The sequence below is a fragment of the Bos indicus x Bos taurus genome, chromosome 16 (genome assembly GCF_003369695.1).
Source record: "Bos indicus x Bos taurus breed Angus x Brahman F1 hybrid chromosome 16, Bos_hybrid_MaternalHap_v2.0, whole genome shotgun sequence".
NCBI classification, from domain to species: domain Eukaryota; kingdom Metazoa; phylum Chordata; class Mammalia; order Artiodactyla; family Bovidae; genus Bos; species Bos indicus x Bos taurus.
Genome location: NC_040091.1, coordinates 53,861,364 through 53,884,627, shown reverse-complemented (window position 1 = coordinate 53,884,627; position 23,264 = coordinate 53,861,364). Strand labels below are relative to the sequence as shown.

Sequence of the window (23,264 nt, the reverse complement as noted above, 5' to 3'; positions counted from 1 at the left end):
TTTGCATAAACTTGGGTTAAACTGAATTCCACTCAATAGATGTTTTAACTCCCAGGCCACCAAAAACTTTTATTAATAATCTGCAATAGGGTGAGATTAGTAACAATGATAACGGTGGGTGAGAGGCATGAAAAATTCTTACAGAAGAAAGGGTATCCATTTATGTGTGACCTTAAACATCAAAGAAATCTTTGTATGATGTATCACAAAGTGGGAGTCACCCCTGAATGTGGTAGAACATTAAACATCAATGAGCTTCTGTGTTTAGTGCAGGAAAGGTGTTGGTATTTATGAAGAAAAAAAACAGAATTTTATTTTTGTGCCTAATCCTGTCAGCTTGATCAGAATCTGTGCAGAACTTAGCTAGGTCTGAGGAAACAATAGTGATCTAAATACACTTGAAAAGGGGCCAGTGAAATTATGGTATTTTGACTTCTAAGACCCCTGAAAAATGGCTGGGGAAATTTGACATCTGGAAAGTGTCCTCAGTGAGGGGGGGAAATTAATATAATAATATATAATATAATAAAATATATAATAAATAAATAAATATAATTATATAGATATATAATTCTATATTTATAGAACATATAGATATATTTATATCTATAAATATATATTCTATATATATAGAATATGTATATTAATTATTATATATAATATATATAATAATATATAATACACAATAATTATCAATATCACCAATATTGTAAAACAATCATCAATCAATTAAAAATAAAAAATAATTCTCTGAAGAAAGCTCCTGGACAGATATGGAAATCTACAACAGTGGCCAGATTCCAAGTTGGTCATTCTCTGGTATGTGGGAGTCTGGGAATATTCAGAAGGACCTTTCCTGCCTGAGCAGTCATCAGCTGTGGGAGTTGTGCCAAAGAAAATCCGAGACAGACACAGGTTTATGTGTTCAAAATAAATTTTATTCAGGACTATGACACCAGAGGGCCAAATGGGGCTCTTTTGACATTCTAAATTTGATAGTTTTGCACACAGAGTTAGGAAAAGCCAGCTTGATAAAATATTTTTTCAGAATTCTAAACTTTAGGAAACAAAAGTCCTTTTAGGAGTAGCTTGCATTTATCTCCCTGTTTCTTTGAGATGTAATTGTTGTACCTGATCTTAGGAGTTTTTTGGTTTGCTTTTTCTCCCCCTGAGTATTGATATCTTGGTCACTGCCATTAGGAAGGTATACATATGTTGCACATCTGACAATCAGTCAGATGTTCTGAGCAGCTTTTTGGCTGTGCCAACTTTCAGAGACCTTTGTCATCTTAACCTTTGTTTCATCAACTTGTATAAAAAAGACTTCTTCACTTTCTTAGATTATTTTTGGGGAGCAATATTTCTAGAGCTTATGAAGGGTACATTATTTGCATTGTCCTATGGGAATGCCTGTTGCATCTTTATCAGTGTAAATTGTTATTAAAATACTACTCATCAATAAATCCTTAAATTGAAGAAACTTCTAAACTGGAAAATTTTAGAGAACTGTTAAAAAATTTTTGATTCACTTTTGAAAACATAAATTTTATTTTGGCACAAATGCTACTATTTCACGATTCCATTAGTTGCAAAGAACATGATCTCACTTTTTAAAAATGTGTTTTTAGTTTGGGGAATAATATTTTTACAATGCTGTGTTGGTTTCTGCTGTCCAGCAACATGAACCAGCCATGGCATATGTTTATTCCCTCCCTCATGAACCTTTCTGCCACCCTTAGAGAACTTTTATAAAAAGCCACTTTTTGGCATCTATAAGAAAAAGAAAAAACTAGAAAGTGGATAAAAAAGACATCCATGTAATGACTAACCTAAGATGTACCTTATTTTAAACAAATGAATCAAACAAGCAAATAAAAACTGGTTTCTAAAGCCTTATTTATGCTCCCAACTTCAGCTCAATGGTGCTCATGCATGCTAATAATAAACTTTTTCCACAAAGCTTTTCTTTTTACTCTTACTATGACCTGCAACAAGTACATAAAGTATGTCTCTGTAAACAATGGAAGCATTTATCTTTTTCTACCTGATTCTCTAGTATCTGGCTTCTCCAGCTGACTCCCCTGCGGGCTTGATGTATTACCGCACTGGATGACAACTCATTTTACGAATCATTGTTCAATTCGTTCTAACTCTTTTTTTCAAATTGTTTATGTCTTGTGCCTCTCTTTACTGTATTATGAATTTATAAATGTAATTAGTTATATGTCCTATAGTCCTTCTACTTCATAAAATTAGCATCTCCTGCACTAACCAATATGAATTCAGACTTCAGACATAGCTAAACACCTTGAGACCATCAATCACATCTACAACCATATAGAGAATATTTGTAATAGTGCAAATCTAGATGTGAGAAGAAGAACAAGGGAAAGTATTTTCTGCATCATAATAGACTAGTGAGAGAGGAGATCCAGAGAATTTTAATAAATATGTTATAACAGATCTGTAACATACAGATATCAATATCTGGTTGAATGGGATAGTGGGGAGCAGAGGAAGCAGATGGCCAAGTATAAGTTATATGTTGTATATTACGGTCATTTTATTATACATCCTGATATACTGAAGTCAAAACCTACTATACTAATCTTCCTCAATAAGGAAGACCACTACGTGTTCTGGGAATAAAGTGAAATTCTTATTGACGTGACCTAGCCTTCAAAGGGACTTCCCTGGTAGCTCAGATGATAAGGAATCTGCCTGCAATGCAGGAGACCCGGGTTCAATCCCTGGGTTGGGAAGATTCGCTGGAGAAGGAAATGGCAACGCATTCTAGTATTCTTGCCTGGAGAATCCCATGGACAGAGGAGGCTGGCAACCAACAGTCCATGGGGTCACAAAGAGTCAGACACAACTGAAGGATTAACACACACACACACAGCCTTCAAAAGATATACTTTTGAAATGTGTTATAAATATAATAAAACCATGCTTCTTACCTGTATGATTTTAGTATTCTTCGCATAGGAATTTACATGTCACTACCCACCCATGACAAGGCTGTGTTGTTGAGGACCACTGAGTATGTTTCCTTTGTTGTTTGTATTAACCCACTGCTGCTGCTAAGTCACTTCAGTCGTGTCCGACTCTGTGCAACCCCATAGACGGCAGCCCACCAGGCTCCCCCGTCCCGGGGATTCTCCAGGCAAGAACACTGGAGTGGCTTGCCATTTCCCTCTTCAATGCATGAAAGTGAAAAGTGAAAGTGAAGTCCCTCAGTCGTGTCTGACTCTTCGCGACCCCATGGACTGCAGCCTACCAGGCTCCTCTGTCCATGGGATTTTCCAGGCAAGAGTACTGGAGTGGGGTGCCATCGCCTTCTCCGTGTATTAACCCACAGAACCAAGGAAATCGAGAGGGAAAAAACAACTAGGAAATGATGGAGTTTCAGATCATAGGCAAGAGAGTGCTCCCCTGACCCCCATCAGTAACTAGAGATCTGTGAGATGTAAACACAGAAATCAGAATAATATGGACAGCATTTATTCATTTACACGGAAGGTCTCTTTAATTGTGATCATTTCTACAACTGCGCACACCAAAACAACTCATGTATGTTGTTACATGTATGTCTCAAACTGAATCCTTCTGATAGAAGCAACTACCTAGGCAGGGTATTACAGCATTATGTATTGGGACTCAGATGATCACACACGTCCTCACCACAGTGAGGACAGGGGCTGGGGCTAACCCAGATGTTTCTGGGATGTCCTAAATCTGTAAGAATCTCCCAAAGCTCAGCTTTTAGCTGGACAAGCCTCTCCTGGTGAAGAATATCCAAGAACTGTAATTCTCCAGAGGGGCAGGATAAATCTCTAGACTTAAAGCAGGCAACCCATGAGTTATGACACAGGAGACTCTCCAGGACCGCCATGGAGACAAGGTTTCCACACATGCTGAGGACTCTGAGCTGACAGCAGTGGTTCAGGGTAGGCAGAATGGCTGTGAGGTGGGAGTCCATGATCCCACACACATTTAAGTCCAGTTCTTCAAGAGTGCCTGCAACTTTCTCCAACAGAACTTGGCGGAGCTTGGGACTAAAGTTGGTCAGGGTAACACCACTCAGATTCAGGCCCTTCAGCTGATAGATGGCTGGACACTGGGACAGATGGGGCAATTTTGGTTCTGTAAGCAGGCATCTGGTCATAGAGATGTTGTCCAAGGGGGTCTTCAGGCATCTGGAGGAAAAAACAACAACAAATAAATAGATCTGGGAAACCAGAGTTATAAGTGACCTCCACATGAGAGGTAAATGATTGGCACACAGCCAAGGTCGCTATTACCATCTGATAGTACTCAATATCCAGAATGTCCAGTCTCTTTCTACCGTTTTCATGTGTGACTAGATCAAGCTAAAAGAACCTTGAAAGCTCTTTTTACTCATATATCAAGCAGAGTACAACATGCTCCACTTCCTTAGGAGCATGAATGAAGATAATGGAATGCACTAGAATATGCCCAAGGGAGAGCCTGAGCCAGAGTCTCCATCAAGTATGGACACTACTTAATTTTAGTACTGGGAGATGAGATAAACATGCTTTTAAGTCAGATCCCTTCAGTCCATGCTTGGGCTCCAGATGCCTGTATCTCTGGCCAGGTGAGGCACTTGGAGGATGTGTATAAACAATAAGACCCCACACCATGCCTTGGGGCTGCCAGACTTCAGCAACTCCTATCCGGCATCATCTACAAACTTTCTACCATTGTTCACTCTCCTTTTGTTTCTGCTTCATTACCATCATCTCCAGAATCATGCATTTCCTGTATGATACTAACTTACATTTTACGAAATGTGAGACCACCTTTACAGACTGGGACTTTCAATTCAGTTCAGTCGCTTAGTTGTGTCTGATTCTTTGCGACCCCATGAATCGCAGCATGCAAGGCCTCCCTGTCCATCACCAACTCCCGGAATTCTCTCAAACTCACATACATAAAGTTGGTGATGCCATCCATCCATCTCATCCTCTGTCATCTCCTTCTCCTCCTGCCTCCAACCCCTCCCAGCATCAGAGTCTTTTCCAATGAGTTAACTCTTCGCATGAGGTGGCCAAAGTACTGGAGTTTCAGCTTTAGCATCATTTCTTCCAAAGAACACCCAGGACTGATTTCCTTTAGAATGGACTGGTTGGATCTCCTTGCTGTCCAAGGGACTCTCAAGAGTCTTCTCCAACACCACAGTTCAAAAGCATACATTCTTCAGCCCTCAGCTTTCTTCACAGTCCAACTGTCACATCCATACATGACCACTTGAAAAACCATAGCCTTGACTGGATTGACCTTCGTTGGCAAAGTAATGTCTCTGCTTTTCAATATGCTATCTAGGTTGGTCATAACATTCCTTCCAAGGAGTAAGCGTCTTTTAATTTCATGGCTGCAGTCACCATCTGCAGTGATTTTGGAGCCCCAAAAAATAAAGTCTGACACTGTTTCCACTGTTTCCCCATCTATTTCCCATGAAGTGATGGGACCAGATGCCATGATCTTTGTTTTCTGAATGTTGAGCTTTAAGCCAACTTTTTCACTCTCCACTTTCACTTTCATAAATAGGCTTTTGAGTTCCTCTTCGCTTTCTGCCATAAGGGTGGTGTCATCTGCGTATCTCAGGTTATTGATATTTCTCCCAGGAATCTTGATTCCAGCCTGTGCTTCTTCCAGCCCAGCGTTTCTAATGATGTACTCTGCATATAAGTTAAATAAACAGGGTGACAATATATAGCCTTGACGTCCTCCTTTTCCTATTTGGAACCAGTCTGTTGTTCCATGTCCAGTTCTAACTGTTGCTTCCTGACCTGCATATAGGTTTCTCAAGAGGCAGGTCAGGTGGTCTGGTATTCCCATCTCTTTCAGAATTTTTCACAATTTATTGTGATCCACACAGTCAAAGGCTTTGGCATAGTCAACAAAGCAGAAATAGATGTTTTTCTAGAACTCTCTTGCTTTTTCAATGATCCAGCAGATGTTGGCAATTTGATCTCTGGTTCCTCTGCCTTTTCGAAAACCAGCTTGAACATCAGGAAGTTCACGGTTCACATATTGCTGAAGCCTGGCTTGGAGAATTTTGAGCATTACTTTACTAGTGTGTGAGATGAGTGCAATTGTGTGGTAGTTTGAGCATTCTTTGGAATTGCCTTTCTTTGGAATTGGAATGAAAACTGACCTTTTCCAGTCCTGTGGCCACTGCTGAGTTTTCCCAATTTGCTGGCATATTAAGTGCAGCACTTTCACAGCATCATCTTTCAGGATTTGGAAAAGCTCAACTGGAATTCTATCACCTCCACTAGCTTTGTTCGTAGTGATGCTTTCTAAGGCCCACTTGACTTCACATTCCAGGATGTCTGGCTCTCGGTGAGTGATCACACCATTGTGATTACCTTGGTCATGAAGATCTTTTTTGTACAGTTCTTCCATGTATTCTTGCCACCTCTTCTTAATATCTTCTGCTTCTGTTAGGTCCATACCATTTCTGTCCTTTATAGAGCCCATCTTTGCATGAAATATTCCCTTGGTATCTCTAATTTTCTTGAAGAGATCTCTAGTCTTTCCCATTCTGTTGTTTTCCTCTATTTCTTTGCATTGATCGCTGAGGAAGGCTTTCTTATCTCTTCTTGCTATTCTTTGGAACTCTGCATTCAGATGCTTATATCTTACCTTTTCTCCTTTGCTTTTTGCTTCTCTTCTTTTCACAGCTATTTGTCAGGGCTCCCCAGACAGCCATTTTGCTTTTTTGCATTTCTTTTCCATGGGGATGGTCTTGATCCCTGTCTCCTGTACCATGTCACGAACCTCTGTCCATAGTTCATCAGGCACTCTGTCTATCAGATCTAGGCCCTTAAATCTATTTCTCACTTCCACTGTATAATCATAAAGAATTTGATTTAGGTCATACCTGAATTGTCTAGTGATTTTCTCCACTTTCTTCAATTTAAGTCTGAATTTGGCAATAAGGAGCTCATGATCTGAGCCACATTCAGTTCCCAGTCTTGTTTTTTCTGACTGTATAGAGCTTCTCCATCTTTGGCTGCAAAGAATATAATCAATCTGGTTTTGGTGTTGACCATCTGGTGATGCCCATGTGTAGAGTCTTCTCTTGTGTTGTTGGAAGAGTGTGTTTGCTATCACCAGTGTGTTCTCTTGGCAAAACTCTATTAGTCTTTGCCCTGCTTCATTCCGTATTCTAAGGCCAAATTTGCCTGTTAATCCAGGTGTTTCTTGACTTTCTGCTTTTGCATTCCAGTCCCCTATAGTGAAAAAGACATCTTTTTTGGGTGTTAGTTCTAAAAGATCTTGTAGGTCTTCATAGAACAGTTCAATTTCAGCTTCTTCAGCGTTACTGGTTGGGACATAGACTTGGATTACTGTGATATTGAATGGTTTGCCTTGGAAACGAACAGAGATCATTTGTCATTTTTGAGATTGCATCCAAGTACTGCATTTTGGACTCTTGTTGACTGTGGTGGCTACTCCATTTCTTCTAAGGGATTCCTGTCCCCAGTAGTAGATATAATGGTCATCTGAGTTAAATTCACCCATTCCAGTCCATTTTAGTTCACTGATTCCTAGAATGTCGATGCTCACTCTTGCCATCTCCTGTTTGACCACTTACAATTTGCCTTGATTCGTGGACCTGACATTCCAGGTTCCTATGCAATATTGCTTTTTACAGCATCAGACCTTGCTTCTATCACCAGTCACATCCACAGCGAGGTATTGTTTTTGCTTTGGCTCCATCTCTTCATTCTTTCTGGAGTTCTTTCTCCACTGATCTCCAGTAGCATATTTGGCACCTACTGACATGGGGAGTTCCTCTTTCAGTATCCTATCATTTTGCCTTTTCATACTGTTCATGGGGTTCTCAAGGCAAGAATTCTGAAGTGGTTTGCCATTCCCTTCTCCAGTGGACCACATTCTGTCAGACCTCTCCACCATGACCTGCCCATCTTGGGTGGCCCCACGGGCATGGTTTAGTTACACTGAGTGAGAGAAGGCTGTGGTCCATGTGGTTAGATTGACTAGTTTTTTGTGATTATGGTTTCAGTGTGTCTGCCCTCTGATGCGCTCTCGCAACACCTACTGTCTTACTTGGGTTTTTACTTGGGACTGGGACTTTAAGATAGGATAATTGTGTTCACAGATTAGTGATCAGAGTTTCTTTTTAGAAATGCTTAGGTCTGATGTGGTTTTTCCTTGTCAATACCACCTTCACTCACCTGTCACCATAACAGAGATATCTCTTCTGAAAGAAATCACATACATGCCTGCACTACATCTATGCCCCCTAATTTATAGCTTCCTAACCTGATGTCTTTTACCAGAGCTTCTATACCAGCTTTCTCACACCTTGATTGCTCCGCTTATGTGTTACCACAGGTCACAGTAGAGCCGCAAATGAGACAATGCATTTGATATGTTACTATTGTGCTCACTGTTTCTCGCCTGTGGTGCTCCCCTCACTTTAGCATCTGGTTCAGGAGGCCTTCGAGGAAAGATGGAGCTTTCATACAGACATCCCAGAGGTACTGCAGCCTGAGGATCTGAAACATAAATTGCAGAAGAGCCTGATGGTCCTGTTCCTCAACAGCAGACCCATGAATAGGGGAGAGAAGGAGTCTCTGAACATTGCTCATCTTGCTCAGGAGAGTAGCAAACTTGGCCAGAGTGGACAGCTTCTGGGTGAAATTCAATTCCATCTCCTGGATACAGTCCAGCTTCAGCATACTGAGAACTTTCTTAATATTTTCCTTGGACCTTGAAACAATCTTTATCTTCTTACAGCATAGGTGTATGGAGCCTTTTTGCTGTTCCTCCCGCCTGAAAGGGTAGCTGAGAAATTTGCACAAAGTCTTTTTCTTGAGCCAAAGATTTATGTACACCTCCAAGGGAGCCAAGGGATGCTTTGTCCTTGGCATGTCCTTAGCCACTGATGCCATCAGCGAGCTTGAGAACACATGGTACATATCTCCAGGTCAAATGTTCCAGGAGTCCTGGCCAGTATTTCTCAAGTCCAGCACCCGCAGTTTGCACTTCCTATGGGGAAACAGAAGATCGGGTGAGAGTCTTTAAAATGTACACTGAATGAAACTACAGCCTCAGAATTTAGGCAACATTCTAACTTCCCATCTTTGCTTTGACTTCACATTCCTGATATCACCTTCTGTCTTTTCTCTTTCCTCTCTTGCTCACTTTCCTCCAGTCCTTTTCGTCTTCCATCCTTCCTAGTACACTTTTGCAAGGTATTTCCCAATGTGATCTCAGCAGTGCTCAAGGCTTCTGAGCTTTTTCAGAAGTCTCTGGTCTGCCCTTTGGTCATTCACTCTCCCTGACACCGGCAGTCCCTTCCAGGACACCCAAGACCCTGCCAGGCTACCTGGATCAGACTCACCTGGGCTGAACCTTCTGGGCCAGCAGGACATCAAGTCCATCCAGCACTGCTTCTAAGGTTTCTTGGTGAGGCTTCTTCATCAGCCCTCCTAGAGGCAGGTGGGCAAAGGGCCAGGCTTGCACCATGGCCATCATGGTCTCACTGCGTCTGAGAGAGAAGGCGGCCATGAATAGTGTTGGGTAGAGCTCCATGGGCAGATACTCCAAAGACCAGATGGCCAAGGCCTCATCTCTCAACAGGCTCATTGCTGCCAAGTTCACAAGTCTGGGTGGGTTGTGAGCACTCATCCTGACTCTTCTTTTAATGGAATCCTGTGAAAATGCAAGGGAACAAAGCATCCTTCTCAGGTCAGTCATTCCTATAAGAGTGGTCTCTCTCCCCATCCTTCAGGGAAATCAAATCAGAGCCAAAGTCATCACCTTGGAAACGATGAACCAGAAAGGAAGAAACTCAGTTTGTCAGGCTTCCAGGCTAGATTTGGTGGCACTAAACCATAGCTCTGCCTCTTCTCGCACTAGAGCAAGAATCTCACAAGTACCAAGAAGACAGAAAGGCATCGAGTAGCTCCTCCATTTCCTTCCATTGTTTGCTTACTGCATGTCCCTCTTGCACATTTGTATCAGGAGACTGAACAGGCTGACTCCCTTTCTCTTGGGTGAAAACATTAAAGTGTCATGTTCAGCCCAAATTATGGGGACAGAAGTTCATGTGGAATACAGCTTCCATCCTCAGTTCCCAAACTTAACTTTGCTGGGAAGAATGTAAGAGGTACCTTTAAAAGGAATGCCATTTGTGCATAAAGTAAAAACTTCAAATGTCAAGATATAGAATTTCAAACAGTTATATGTCTTTTATTAACAACAACAACAACAAAAAACTGCTTGATGAGACATTTAAATGATATAAGCTAAAGTAAAAATCAAAATATTTAGGTTGAAGGCAAAGCTACACTTTGAGGCAAAAAGAAAGCCTGAAATTTTTTTAACAAAAGAAAACAAACAGGAAAACTCTTCCTGTCATGTCAGACTGCGTTTCACCACTCAGTACATGCTTGGCATTGGCAGAACATGTTAGCTAATGCTGATAATTTACCAGCTCAGATGGGGTTGAGGGACTGCTCAGACCTCAATCAGACTTCAGAAATTAGAGCTCAGAAATGACTGAGTGACTGCACTCACCCCACTTCCAGTCTTCTCTTAAGTTTTTCCTTGAGAACAAATATTTTACTAGCTATTTCAGTAAATAAAGGATGCTGTGGCCAAAAAGCCATTAACCCTGCAGTCCCCCACCCTCCTAAGACAGTATGCTCCAAGGGGAATTCAAGGAGGAGAAAACAGGATGGTGTTCTAAAGTAGTCAAGATGCATATCATATGGATAAGCTCAATAAGACCAGACTTTTGCCTCTTTCCATACATAAAAAAAGCATGAAAAGGAACTTAACTGGTGGTCCAGTGGTTAAGAATTTACCTGTCAGTGCAAGGGATACAGGTCGGATACCTGGTCTGGGAAGATTCCACATGCTATGGAGCAACTAAACCCATGCCCCACAACTACTGAGCACTCAGCTAGAGCGTGGGACCCGTGACTACTGAAGGCCACAGGCCCTGGAGCCCATGCTCTGCAATGAGAGAAGCCAGCAAACTGAAAAGCCAATGCATTTCAACTAGAGAGTAGACCCTGCTCACCACAACAAGAGAAAGGCTGCCCTCAGCAAGGAAAAATCAGCACAGCCCAAAAAAAAAGTAAATAAATGAATATAATTATAGAGATAAATAACAATTTTTAAAAAGCATGAAAATCATTAATTTGAGATGAATCATTTTTATCATATGCAGTAATCTTTTGAAATTTTTTGAAAAAAATTTTTTTTTTCCCCCCAGGAAATGACATTATGGACTCTGGCTCCACCGTATAACTCTTTTTCCACTCTTATAACTTTTGAACAGTTCCTCAGAGCAAACTGAGAAGCCACCTTTCTGGTTATAATCGTCTGTAAAGCCAACAAATAAAATGTTATGTTTTAGGTTGTGAATTTCTTGTCATTTGACATGCTCTTCCAAGACATTTTTCCAACCCACAGTGTCCTGTCCCCACTCATCTGAGTTCCAGGCGTTAGATGAAAACTATCGACTAAAATGTTAGTCACCACATGAAAGGAGAGAGTTATTTTATTTGGTGGGAGTGTTTAGAACCCAAGCCCAGGAGACAGTATCTCAGAAACTTTGAGAAAACTGCTCCAAGGAGGTGGCACAGGGAGTCAGGATATATACAAGTTTGTAACAAAGGGAACAGGCAGTCTGAACATCAAAGATTACTGTGAGGTTAAAAAAAATAAACAGATACAAAGTTAGGGAATTCAGCTTTCTATGTACAGGAAGACACAAGCCTCTTGGCTCACTGAATTCATTCCTTTCATATGCACCTCAGCTCTCTAGAACCAATTCCTCTTTCCTTGTTCACCTTAGCGGGTGGCAGATGGCTGCTTCTTGCATTCCCCCAGCTTCTCAGCAATCATCCTGGGGAATGGCGAAATCTGCTGCATTGGAGGTTTATGTCACTGTGCAAATATTTGTACTCAAGTAGCATTTACAGGACAGCCCAATTTTTTCAAAATAATTTTTTTTTTGATGATTTGGCTGTGCTGGGTCTTAATCATGCGTGTGGGAACTTTGATCTCCCTTGTGCCCCTGAGGGATCTTTTATTTGTGGCATATGAACACTTAGTTACAGGATATGGGATCTAGTTCCCTGACCAGAGATTCAACCCAGGCCCCCTGCATTGGGAGCATGGAGTCGTACCCACTGGACCACCAGGGAAGTTCCAGGATAGCAAGATTCATTAAAAATTCTAATGTATACAGTCTTGATTAGAAAATTCATTTCTATCCTCTGGTCTGATCAACCAGCAGGTGGCCTAGGAGACCTACAGCTCAGAATGTCTATCACTGAAGATGAATCCACTATCTTTTATTTCCTCCCACCCTTAGGTCCCCTACACTGGCTACTGGAACAGCTTAGGTGAACCCTGATTCACTGGTGACCACAAGTAGTATGTGAGTCCAATTTCAGTCCCTGGATTTTGCTTTCTTCCCTGTTGTGAGAATAGCAGGATAAAGATTTAGGCTATTCACTAAGAGGGAGAAGACTGAGGGGAAAAAAAAAGCACTGTGGAGGTCTTAAATAATGAGGAGCTCTTGCTCAACAACTCCAGAGCCAAGCCCTCAATAAGCAATATCTCACTGAATCCCACTAAAAGTCCCATAAACTGTGTGTGCATCCTTATCTTCATTGTGGGGGAAACAAAGTTCTGCCTAAGACTATAATCCCAGCCCTATATCCACTTCCTCCCCAGAATAAACAACTGCAGCCTCTGAATCCTTAGCAGGGAAACTTTATTTGGCTGCATTTTGTTTAGAGGCACTGTGTAAGTTACATTTATGTGTCAACTTCACTGAGATGAGATGCCCAGGTCTCATCTCAGGTCAAACACTAATTCTGAGAGAATCTTCAAAGGAATTCCTGGAGATTAGCATGGAATCAGTAGACTGAGTAAGAGATCAGCCCTCACCAGTATGGGTGGGCATCGCCTTACCCTCTGGGTGCCTGAATGGAACAAGGGCTACTGCTCTCCCTCTCTCCTTGGCCATGAATACTGGTGTTTCTGGCTCCTGAACTTGGAAAACTCCAGGCCATACACAATTGGTGCCCTGGTTCTCAGGCCTTTAGCCTTGACTTAAAATTCAGACTTAAATTGAAGAAAGTAGGGAAAACCACTAGACCATTCAGGTATGACCTAAATAAAATTCCTTATGATTATACAGTGGAAGTGAGAAATAGATTTAAGGGACTAGATTTGATAGACAGAGTGTCTGATGAACTATGGATGGAGGTTCATGACATTGTACAGGAGACAGGAATCAAGACCATCCCCAAGAAAAAGAAATACAAAGAAGCAAAATAGCTGTCCGAGGAGGCCTTACAAATATCTGTGAAAAGAAGAGAAGCAAACAGCAAAGGAGAAAAGGAAAGATATACCCATTTGAATGCAGAGTTCCAAAGAATAGCAAGGAGAGATAAGAAAGCCTTCCTCAGTGATCAATGCAAAGAAATAGAGGGAAAAGAATAGAATGGGAAAGACGAGATCTCTTCAAGAAAGTTAGAGACACCAAGGGAACATTTCATGCACAGATGGGTTCAACAAAGGACAGAAATGGTATGGATCTAACAGAAGTAGAAGGTATTAAGAAGAGGTGGCAAGAATACACAGAAGAACTGTACAAGAAAGATCTTCATGACTGAGATAATCATGATGGTGTGATCACTCACCTAGAACCAGACATTCTGGAATGTGAAGTTAAGAGGGCCTTAGGAAGCATCACTATGAACAAAGCTAGTGGAGGTGATGGAATTCCAGTTGAGCTATTTCAAATCCTAAAATATGGTGCTGTGAAAGTGCTTCACTCAATAATTTGCCAGCAAATTTGGAAAACTCAGCAATGGCCACAGGACTGGAAAATGTCTGTTTTCATTCCAATCTCAAAGAAAGGCAATGCCAAAGAATGTTCAAACTACCGCACAATTGCACTCATGTCACACGCTAGTAAAGTAATGCTCAAAATTCTCCAAGCCAGGCTTCAGCAATACGTGAACCATGAACTTCCAGATGTTCAAGCTGGTTTTAAAAAAGGCAGAGGAACCAGAGATCAAATTGCCAACGTCCTCTGGATCATCAAAAAAGCAAGAGAGTTCCAGAAAAATATCTATTTATGCTTTACTGACTATGCCAAAGACTTTGACTGTGTGAATCACAATAAACTGTGGAAAATTCTGAAAGAGATGGGAATACCAGACCACCTGACCTGCCTCTTGAGAAATCTGTGTGCAGATCAAGAAGCAACAGTTAGAACTGTACATGGAACAACAGACTGGTTCCAAATAGGGAAAGGAGTACATCAAGGCTGTATATTGTCACCCTGCTTATTTAGCTTATATGCAGAGTACATCATGAGAAACGCTGGGCTGGAAGAAGCACAGGCTGGAATCAAGATTGCCAGGAGAAATATCAATAACCTCAGATATGCAGATGACACCACCCTTATGGCAGAAAGTGAAGAAGACCTAAAGAGCCTCTTTATGAAAGTGAAAGAGGAGAGTGAAAAAGTTGGCTTAAAGCTCAACATTCAGGAAACTAAGATCATGGCTTTCGGTCCCATTGCTTCATGACAAATAGATGGGGAAACAGTGGAAACAGTGACAGACTTTATTCTTTTGGGCTCCAAAATCACTGCAGATGGTGACTGCAGCCATGAAATTAAAAGATGCTTACTCCTTGGAAGGGAAGTTATGACCAACCTAGATAGCATATTGAAAAGCAGAGACATTACTTTGCCAACAAAGGTCCGTCTAGTCAAGGCTATGGTTTTTCCAGTGGTCACGTATGGATGTGAGAGTTGGACTAAAAAGCAAGCTGAGTGCTGAAGAATGTATGCTTTTGAACTGTGGTGTTGGAGAAGACTTTTGAGAGTCCCTTGGACTGCAAGGAGATCCAACCCGTCCATCCTAAAGGAAATCATTCCTGGGTGTTCATTGGAAGGACTGATGCTAAAGCTGAAACTCCAATACTTTGGCCACCTGATGCCAAGAGCTGACTCATTTGAAAAGACCCAGATGCTGGGAAAGATTGACAGCAGGAGGAGAAGGGGAGGACAGAGTATAAGATGGTTGGATGGCATCACCGACTCAACAGACATGAGTTAGAGTAAACTCCAGGAGTTGGTGATGGACAGGGAGACCTCATGTGCTGTGGTCCCCAGGGTCACAAAGAATCAGACACAACTGAGTGACTGAACTGAACATATCTTTTAAAAGAATAAATTCTTGCTTATTTATGGTTAAAATCAATTTTAAAGTCTAATTTATTTCTTTCAGCTTTAAAATGTTTTTAAATTTCCCACATGATTTCTTCAAAATACTGTATTACCTCAATAACTTTTAGAGAAATGTTATATATAAATCACTGTGGAAGTATTTATTTATACTCAAGTGCCATTTACAGGAGAGTACATTAAAAAATTTTATTTATTCATTCAATTATTTGGCTGTGCTGGGTCTTAGTCCAGCCTACAACATCTTTGATCTTCCTTGTGTCCTTGTGTGTGTGTGTGTGTGTGGGTACTGAGTTGTGTCCAAAACTTGGGACCCTATGGACTGTAGCCTACCATGCTTTTCTATCCTTGAAATTTTCCAGGCAAGAATATTGGAGTGGATTGCCACTTCTTTCTCCAGGGATTCTTCCCAACCCAGTGATTGAACCCATGTCTCCTCTGTCTCCTGCACTGGCAGGCAGATTCTTTGCCACTGAGTCACCTGGGAAGCCTGAGGGATTTTAGTTGTGGCATGAGAACACTTAGCTGCAGTATGTGAGATCTAGTTCCCCGACAGTGATTGAATCTGGGCTCCCTGCTTTGGGACCATGGAACAAAAAGTTCAATTGGGAACTCAGTTGGGAACAGAGAAGTTCCAGGATAGCAAGATTTATTAAAAATTCTAGAGTATACAGTCCTGATTACAAAATTGATTTCTATTCTCTGGTCTGATCTACCAGCAGGTGGCCTAGAAAACCTGAGGCTCAGAATGTCTATCACTGGAGATGAGTCCAGTCTCTCCTATGCCCTCCCACCCCCAGCCCCTCCGCACTGGCTACTGGAACAGCTTGGGTGCATCCTGATTCATTGGTGATCACATGCAATATTTGAGTCCAATTTCTGTCTCTGGATTTTGCTTTCCTCCCTATTGTGAGTAATAGAGGTAAGTACAAAGGTTGAAGACTTACGCTATTCACCAGGAGGGAGAAGACTGCAAACAAACCAAAAAAAAAAAGCATTATGGAGTTCTTGCTCAACAACTCCAGAGCCAAGCCGTCAACAAGCAGTATTTCGCTGGATCCTATTAAAAATCCCATGAACTCTGTGTGCATCATTATATTCATTGTAGGGGGAACCAAACTCTGCCTAAGGTCCTCCCAGCCCTATATCCTCCTCCTTCTCAGAACAAACAATTGAAACCACTGAATCCTTAGCAGAGATTGGCTACATTTTATTTGGCTGCATTTTGTTTAGACATACTGTGAAGGTTAAATTTATGTGTCAACGTCACTGTGAGATGAGATGCCCAGATCTCAGGTCAAACATTAATTCTGGGAGAATCTGTAAGGTTATTCCTGGAAGAGATTAGCTTTGAAATCAGTGTATAGAGTCAAGAGATCAGCCCTCACCAGTGTGGGTGGGCATCGTCCTATCCTCTGGGGTCTGAATGGAATGAGGGCTACTGCTCTCCTTGTCTTCTAGGTCATGAATACCAGAGCTTCTGGCTCATGAACCTTGAAACTGCAAGACATACACAAGTGGTTCCCTAGTTCCCAGTCTTTTAGCCTTGACTCAGAGCTACACCATCACTTCCCCTGCTTTTAAACCTTAAGACTAGGTCCGAATTATATCAGTCTTTCCCAGTTCTTTAGGCAACCGACAGCAGACAGTGGGACTGCTCAGCCTCTGTAATCATGTCAGCCTCTTCTCAAACTATGTATGTGTCTATGTATCAGGTGAATCCTGAACAACAACTGCTCAGGGTCACTTAGATAAGGATTTTTTAAAACAGTAAATTTAGTTTTATACAATATGGAGTTGGGTTGAATCTGAGGAGGATGAACTGAGGATAGGGAGAGCTGACTATGAGTTATATGTAATATATAACATACATTTGTTATACATTTGGATGTTCTGATGTCCAGACAAGCTATCCTTAATTTTTCTGATAGAGAGGGACTGGATTTGTGATGGGAATTATCTATTTTGATATGACCAATTACTAAAAATGTATAATTCTTGAATGTGGTATTCAAATAATAGATCCATGTTAAATGTTTTTGCTAATTTAATATTTTTCTAAAAAGAAGTTGCTTGTCTGGCCACAACTTGATTATATCCATAAGGACCACTACCCACCCATGATAGGCATGGACTGGTGAGAACCAGTATCATTTATTGGTAGTATGGAAAACATCTTGCAGAAGTGGGGACCTGTGCTTGTGGCAGTGAAGCACACAAAAAGGCAAGAAACTGCAACTTATACACCGACTGATACGAGTATGAAGAATACCCATGTCAAGGTCATGGCCTGAGTCAGCAGTGAAAGCCCTGCAAAGAGCTCTTCACTGCAGTTGTTTGCCAGACACTGAGTATGTTCCCCTTTGTGTGTATTAACCCAGTGAACAGCCAAAGAAATAAGCAAGGAGGTAAGAGATGCCCAAGACAGAATAAAGAAATTTCAGGAATGTAAGGTTTTGAATCATGGACAACACAGTGCTTTTTTTTTAATCACAAACTGGAAATAATTAGGACACGTAATAATATATCATGGAGAACAGCAGCTGGTTTTCAACAAGCATCTCTTTATTTATTTATAATTAATTTTTATTGGAGTAGGACTTCTTTACAATGTCCCTTTAGTTTCTTGCTATACAACAAAGTGAATCATATCTATACATGTATCTACTCTTGTTTTAAATTTCCTTCCTATTTAGGTCACCAGGAAAGTATCTTTATTCTTGACCGTTTCTGTACATCCATCTCCCCCCGGGATAACTGAAACATGTGGGGCTCAAGCATGTATTCACCTAGGTTCATATTTCAGATTCTAGAAGCCCATGTCTCTGAAAGTTCCATCCCTTCCAGAGTCTACATTTCCCCCTACAATACTGAGTCCCCCCTCCATATCGCCTTTCCTTTTCCCATTCACATTGAGAAGATGTCTGAAACCACAGCTCTCTTGTCCCTTCATGATGTCCTCATGTTCTAGATTTCAGTTACCAAGTGCCCAGAAGAAAGCCTTTAATAGAGGCAACTCTCTAGGCAGGGGCAGTACATCTGTATACAATGGGATCCAAATGATAGCATATGTTCTCACCACAGTGAAGACAGGGGCTGGGGCTAATCCAGATGATCCTGGGACGTCCTAAGTCTCTCAGAACCTCCAACAGCTGAGCCCGAAGCTGGGCAAGTCTCCCTTCCAAGAGAACACCCTGAGATCTGTAACTCTCCTGAGGGGCAGGATAACGCTCTTGCGTTAAGCAGGGCAGCCCAGCGGTGTGTCGCAGCAGCTTCTCCATAACGGCCATGGACAGGAAGTTCTCACACAGGCTGAAGTACCTGAGCTGGGAGCATCGGCTTAGGGCAGGCAAGATGGCCTCCAGCTGGGAGTCCGTGATCCCACACAGATCTAAGTCCAGTTCCTGGAGGGTGGCTTCAACTTTCTCCAGCAGAACGTGGAGGATCTCAGGATTAAAGTCAGTCATGGTGACACCACTCAGATCTAGGCCCTTTAGCTGACTGATGTTTGGGCTCTGGGACAGGTAGGTCAAGTCTGATTCTGTAAGCCAGCAGTTGGTTATTGACAGGTTGTTCAAGGGGGACTTCAGGCACCTGGGGAGAAACCAAACAATTAGTTCTTGGAAACTGAAGTGCCAGGTTGCATACTGGTGATAGACAAATGGCTTCTACGGAACTAACATTAGTCAGGCCATCTCTTGAGGGCCAATACACTGATTGTCCATCTTATTGTAGGCTAAGTCCTTTCACCTTCACTGTGAGACTGAGTTACCTCACAGAATCTAGAGAGCACTCTCTCCTCATCTATCAAGCAGAGTACAACATATTCTACTTCTTTATGGGGATGAATGAAGATACTGGAATGCATAAGAACATGCTATGAGGAGAGCCAGAGAGAGTCTCTTTTAAGTGTGGACATCACTAAATATTAGTGTTGGGTGATGAGATCTAAAAATGACTTCAGATGAGGCTTCCTTCAGTCCAAGTGTGGGCTCCAGATGCCTCTATCTTTGATCAAGTGAGGTCCTAGAAAGATATACATAAGGAATCAACTTATATAAGATCCCACAACATGAAATGTGTTGCCTTCTAGAGGGGCTCACTTACATCCTTGCATCATCTACGGACTTTCTATCACTTTTTATTATCCTTTTCTCTCAGTTCAGTTAACAAACATCACCTCCAGAACCATGCTTCTCCCATATATCAGTTAACGTATCTGGAGCACAAAACACCATATTATAGACAGGGATACCAAGGGAATATTTCATGAAAAGATGGGCACAATAAAGGACAGAAATGGTATGGACCTAAAAGAGGCAGAAGATATTAAGAAGACGTAGCAAGAATACACAGAAGAACTACACAAAAAAGATCTTCATGACACAGATAATCACGATGGTGTGATCACTTACCTAGAGCCAGACATCCTGGAATGCGAAGTCAGGTGGGTCTTAGGAAACATCACTACAAACACTAGTGGAGGTGATGGAATTCCAGTTGAGCTATTTCAAATCCTAAAAGATGACACTGTGAAAATGCTGCATGTGATATGCCAGCAAATTTGGAAAACACAGCAGTGGCCACAGGACTGGAAAATGTCTGTTTTCATTCCAGTCCCAAAGAAAGGCAATGCCAAAGAATGCTCAAACTACCACACAATTGCACTCATCTCACACGCTAGTAAAGTAATGCTCAAAATTGTCCAAGCCAGGCGTCAACAGTATGTGAACCCTGAACTTCCAGATGTTCAAGCTGGTTTTAGAAAAGGCAGAGGAACCAGAGATCAAATTGCCAGCATCCATTGGATCATTGAAAAAGTAAGAGAGTTCCAGAAAAACAACTGCTTTATTGACTATGCCAAAGCCTTTGACTGTGTGGATCATAATAAATTGTGGAAAATTCTTAAACAGATGGGAATACCAGACCACCTGACCTGCTTCTTGAGAAATCTGTATCAGGTCAGGAAGGAACAGTTAGAACTGGACATGGAACAACAGACTGGTTCCAAATAGGAAAAGGAGTACATCAAGGCTGTATATTGTCACCCTGCTTATATAACTTGTATTATGATATGTTATATAATAATATTATAACTTATTTAACTTATACATGATGTATAGAGTACATCATGAGAATTGCTGGGCTGGATGAAGCACAACTAGAATCAAGATTGCTGGGAGAAATATCAGTAACCTCAGATATGCAGATGACACCACCTTTATGGCAGAAAGTGAAGAAGAACTAAAGACCTCTTGATAAAAGTGAAGGAGGAGAGTGAAAAAATTGGCTTAAAAACTCAACATTCAGGAAACTAAGATCATGGCATCCGGTCCCATCACTTCATGGCAAATAGATGGGGAAACAGTGGAAACAGTGACAGACTATTTTTTTGGGCTCCAAAATCACTGCAGATGGTGACTGTAGCCATGAAATTAAAAGATGCTTGCTCCTTGGAAGAAGAGCTATGACCAACCTAGACAGCATATTAAAAAGCAGAGACATTACTTTGCCAAAAAAATTCCATCTAGTCAAAGCTATGGTTTTTCCAGTAGTCATGTACGGATATGAGAGTTGGACTATGAAGAAAGTGCTGAAGAATGTATGCTTTTGAACTGTGGTGTTGGAGAAGACTCTTGAGAGTCCCTTGGACTGCAAGGAGATCCAAGCAGTCCATTTTGAAGGAGATCAGCCCTGGGATTTCATTGGAAGGAATGGTGCTAAAGCTGAAACTCCAGTACTTTGACCACCTCATGCGAAGGGTTGACTCATTTGAAAAGACCCTGATGCTGGGAAAGATTGAAGGCGGGAGGAGAAGCTGACAACAGAGAATGAGATGGTTGGATGGTATCACTGACTCAATGAACATGAGTGAGTAAACTCCGGGAGTTGGTGATGGACACGGAAGCCTGGCGTGCTGCAGTTCACGTAGTCCCAAAGAGTGGGACATGACTGAGCAACTGAGTTTAGAAGAGGTTCACTGAGGGCACAAACCTTGTAAACATGGAGCTTCTCTTCAGGAATGCTCTGATCTGATGTAGTTTCCCCACTTCAACATCCTTTTTACTTACCCATTTTTATCATTTCAACATAGACGCCTCCAAAAAAGGAGGAAATTATAAACCCTGGGATGCAAACATCCCAGTCAGTACTCTGTATCTCCCCAGCAGGGTGTCTCACAAGAGCCACTAGACCAGTTTAACCCTCTACCTAGATTAGTGTGGTTATGGGATATCACATTTAAGGAGAGTGCAACAAAGGAGACAATGCTTTTGACGTTTTAGGGTTGTGTTCAATGTTACCCAGCTAGTGGTCCACTCCTACCTGAGCATCTGGTCCAGGAAGCCTTCAAGGAAGGAGGGATAGTCCAGATGGAGATCCTGGAGGTGGCCAAGCCTCAGGAACTGAGAGGTAATTTGGACAAGGTGATCCTGCTCCTGCTTCGTGAAGGCAGACAGGTGGATGGGGGAGAGACAGAGTCTCTGCAAATTACTCATCTTTCCTAGGAAAGAAGCAAATGTGGCCAGGGTGGACAGATGCCAAATCCAATTCACTTGCACCTCCTGGATACAGTCCAGCTGCACCATGCTCAGGATCTTCACAACGTTGTCCATTGGCATTGCAGAGATCTTCAGCTTTTTACAGCAGAGATGTACAGAGGCTTTTCTCTGCTCCACCCACCTAAGAAGGTAGGTGAGAAAGTTATCCAGGGTCCTTTTCTTCAGGCAAAGGTCCATAAAAATCTTCAGTGGCGCCAAGTGCCGCTTTGCTGTTGAGCTCTGCTCAGCCACTGGTGCCATTCTTGAGCTTGAGCGCTCATAACTGCTGGCTCCAGACCACATGCTCCAGAAGTTCTGGCCAGTATCCCGTAAATCTAGCACCCGCAGTTTGCACCTCCTAGAGGAACAAGGAAATTGATGAGGATGTATCAAAGTACACACAGAATAAAAAAAACAGCCTAACAATTTGACAACATCCTGCCCACCTGTGCTGTAACTTAACATTTCTGACATCATCTGCTACCTTATTCACTACCCTCTCTGCCTCACTATCCTCCATGTCCCTTCCCCTCTTAATCTTTCTGGTCCTCGACTTTAGTATCTCAAGGCTCTTTGAGGAAGTGGGGAATGTTCTTCTAGGCTCCCATTCACTACAGGCACTCTTCAACTTCCAGAAGGTACTTCCTTTAGCAACAAGGCTTCTGCATTACCATTTTCAGAACCCTTTCCACCCACCCGTTTTCAACCCACCTATCTCCTCTGGGACATCCAAGATTTTATCAAGGTGCTTTAAACACACTCACCTGGAACGAACCTTCTGGGCCAGCAAACCATCAAGTGCTTCCAGCACTGCTTGTAAAGGCCCCATATGAGGCATGTCAATCAAGCCTCCCAGAGGCAGGCGGACAAAGGGCCAGGCTTGGACCATGGCCTTCAGGGTCTCGATGTGTCTCCCGTGGAATGCCTCCATGAAGAGGTGTGGAAAAAGCTCTGTGGGCAGATCCTCCAGAGCAGAAAAGGCCAAAGCATCATCCCTCAGCAGATGCTTTCCTGCCAGGTCCAGGAGTCTGGATGGGTTCTGGACACTCATCTTGACTCTACAAGAAAAGGAATCCTGTAGAAACTGCCAAGGCACAGGGCATCCATCTCAGGCCAAGCAGAAGCACACCTAAGACATTTTCCCACCCTTTCGGAAGAACCTACGCAGGGCCAAGGTCACTGGTCTGGCAGGGATGTAAATGCCTCAGTCAGCCCATGTGACACTCTGGTCTCAATGGGCACAAAGCTATAACTCTTTACCTGCTGGTTTCAGAACAAACCTCTCATAAGTACCAGTGAGGAAAAAAGAGTCACTAGCCTGTTTAGTAACATCCATTGCTTTGCATGATTCAGGTCCCACTAGAAAGTGGATACCAAGAAGCCTGAGAGTTCACTCCAAACTTTATCTGGGGAAGAGTTTCAAACAATCTCTTTGA

At 42.1% G+C, this 23,264-nt stretch overlaps 1 protein-coding gene across 1 annotated transcript; it reads right to left on the bottom strand.

Moving 5' to 3' along the window:
* Positions 1 to 8,987: 8,987 nt before the first annotated feature.
* Positions 8,988 to 22,879, bottom strand: LOC113906235 (PRAME family member 8-like). Its single transcript, XM_027564124.1, has 5 exons — positions 22,593 to 22,879; positions 21,614 to 22,186; positions 18,369 to 18,883; positions 9,404 to 9,650; positions 8,988 to 9,048 (listed from the first exon to the last, which is right to left on the bottom strand). Exons 1-5 carry the CDS (start codon positions 22,877 to 22,879, stop codon positions 8,988 to 8,990), a joined length of 1,683 nt encoding a protein of 560 aa, XP_027419925.1.
* Between the last annotated feature and the right edge of the window lie 385 nt (positions 22,880 to 23,264).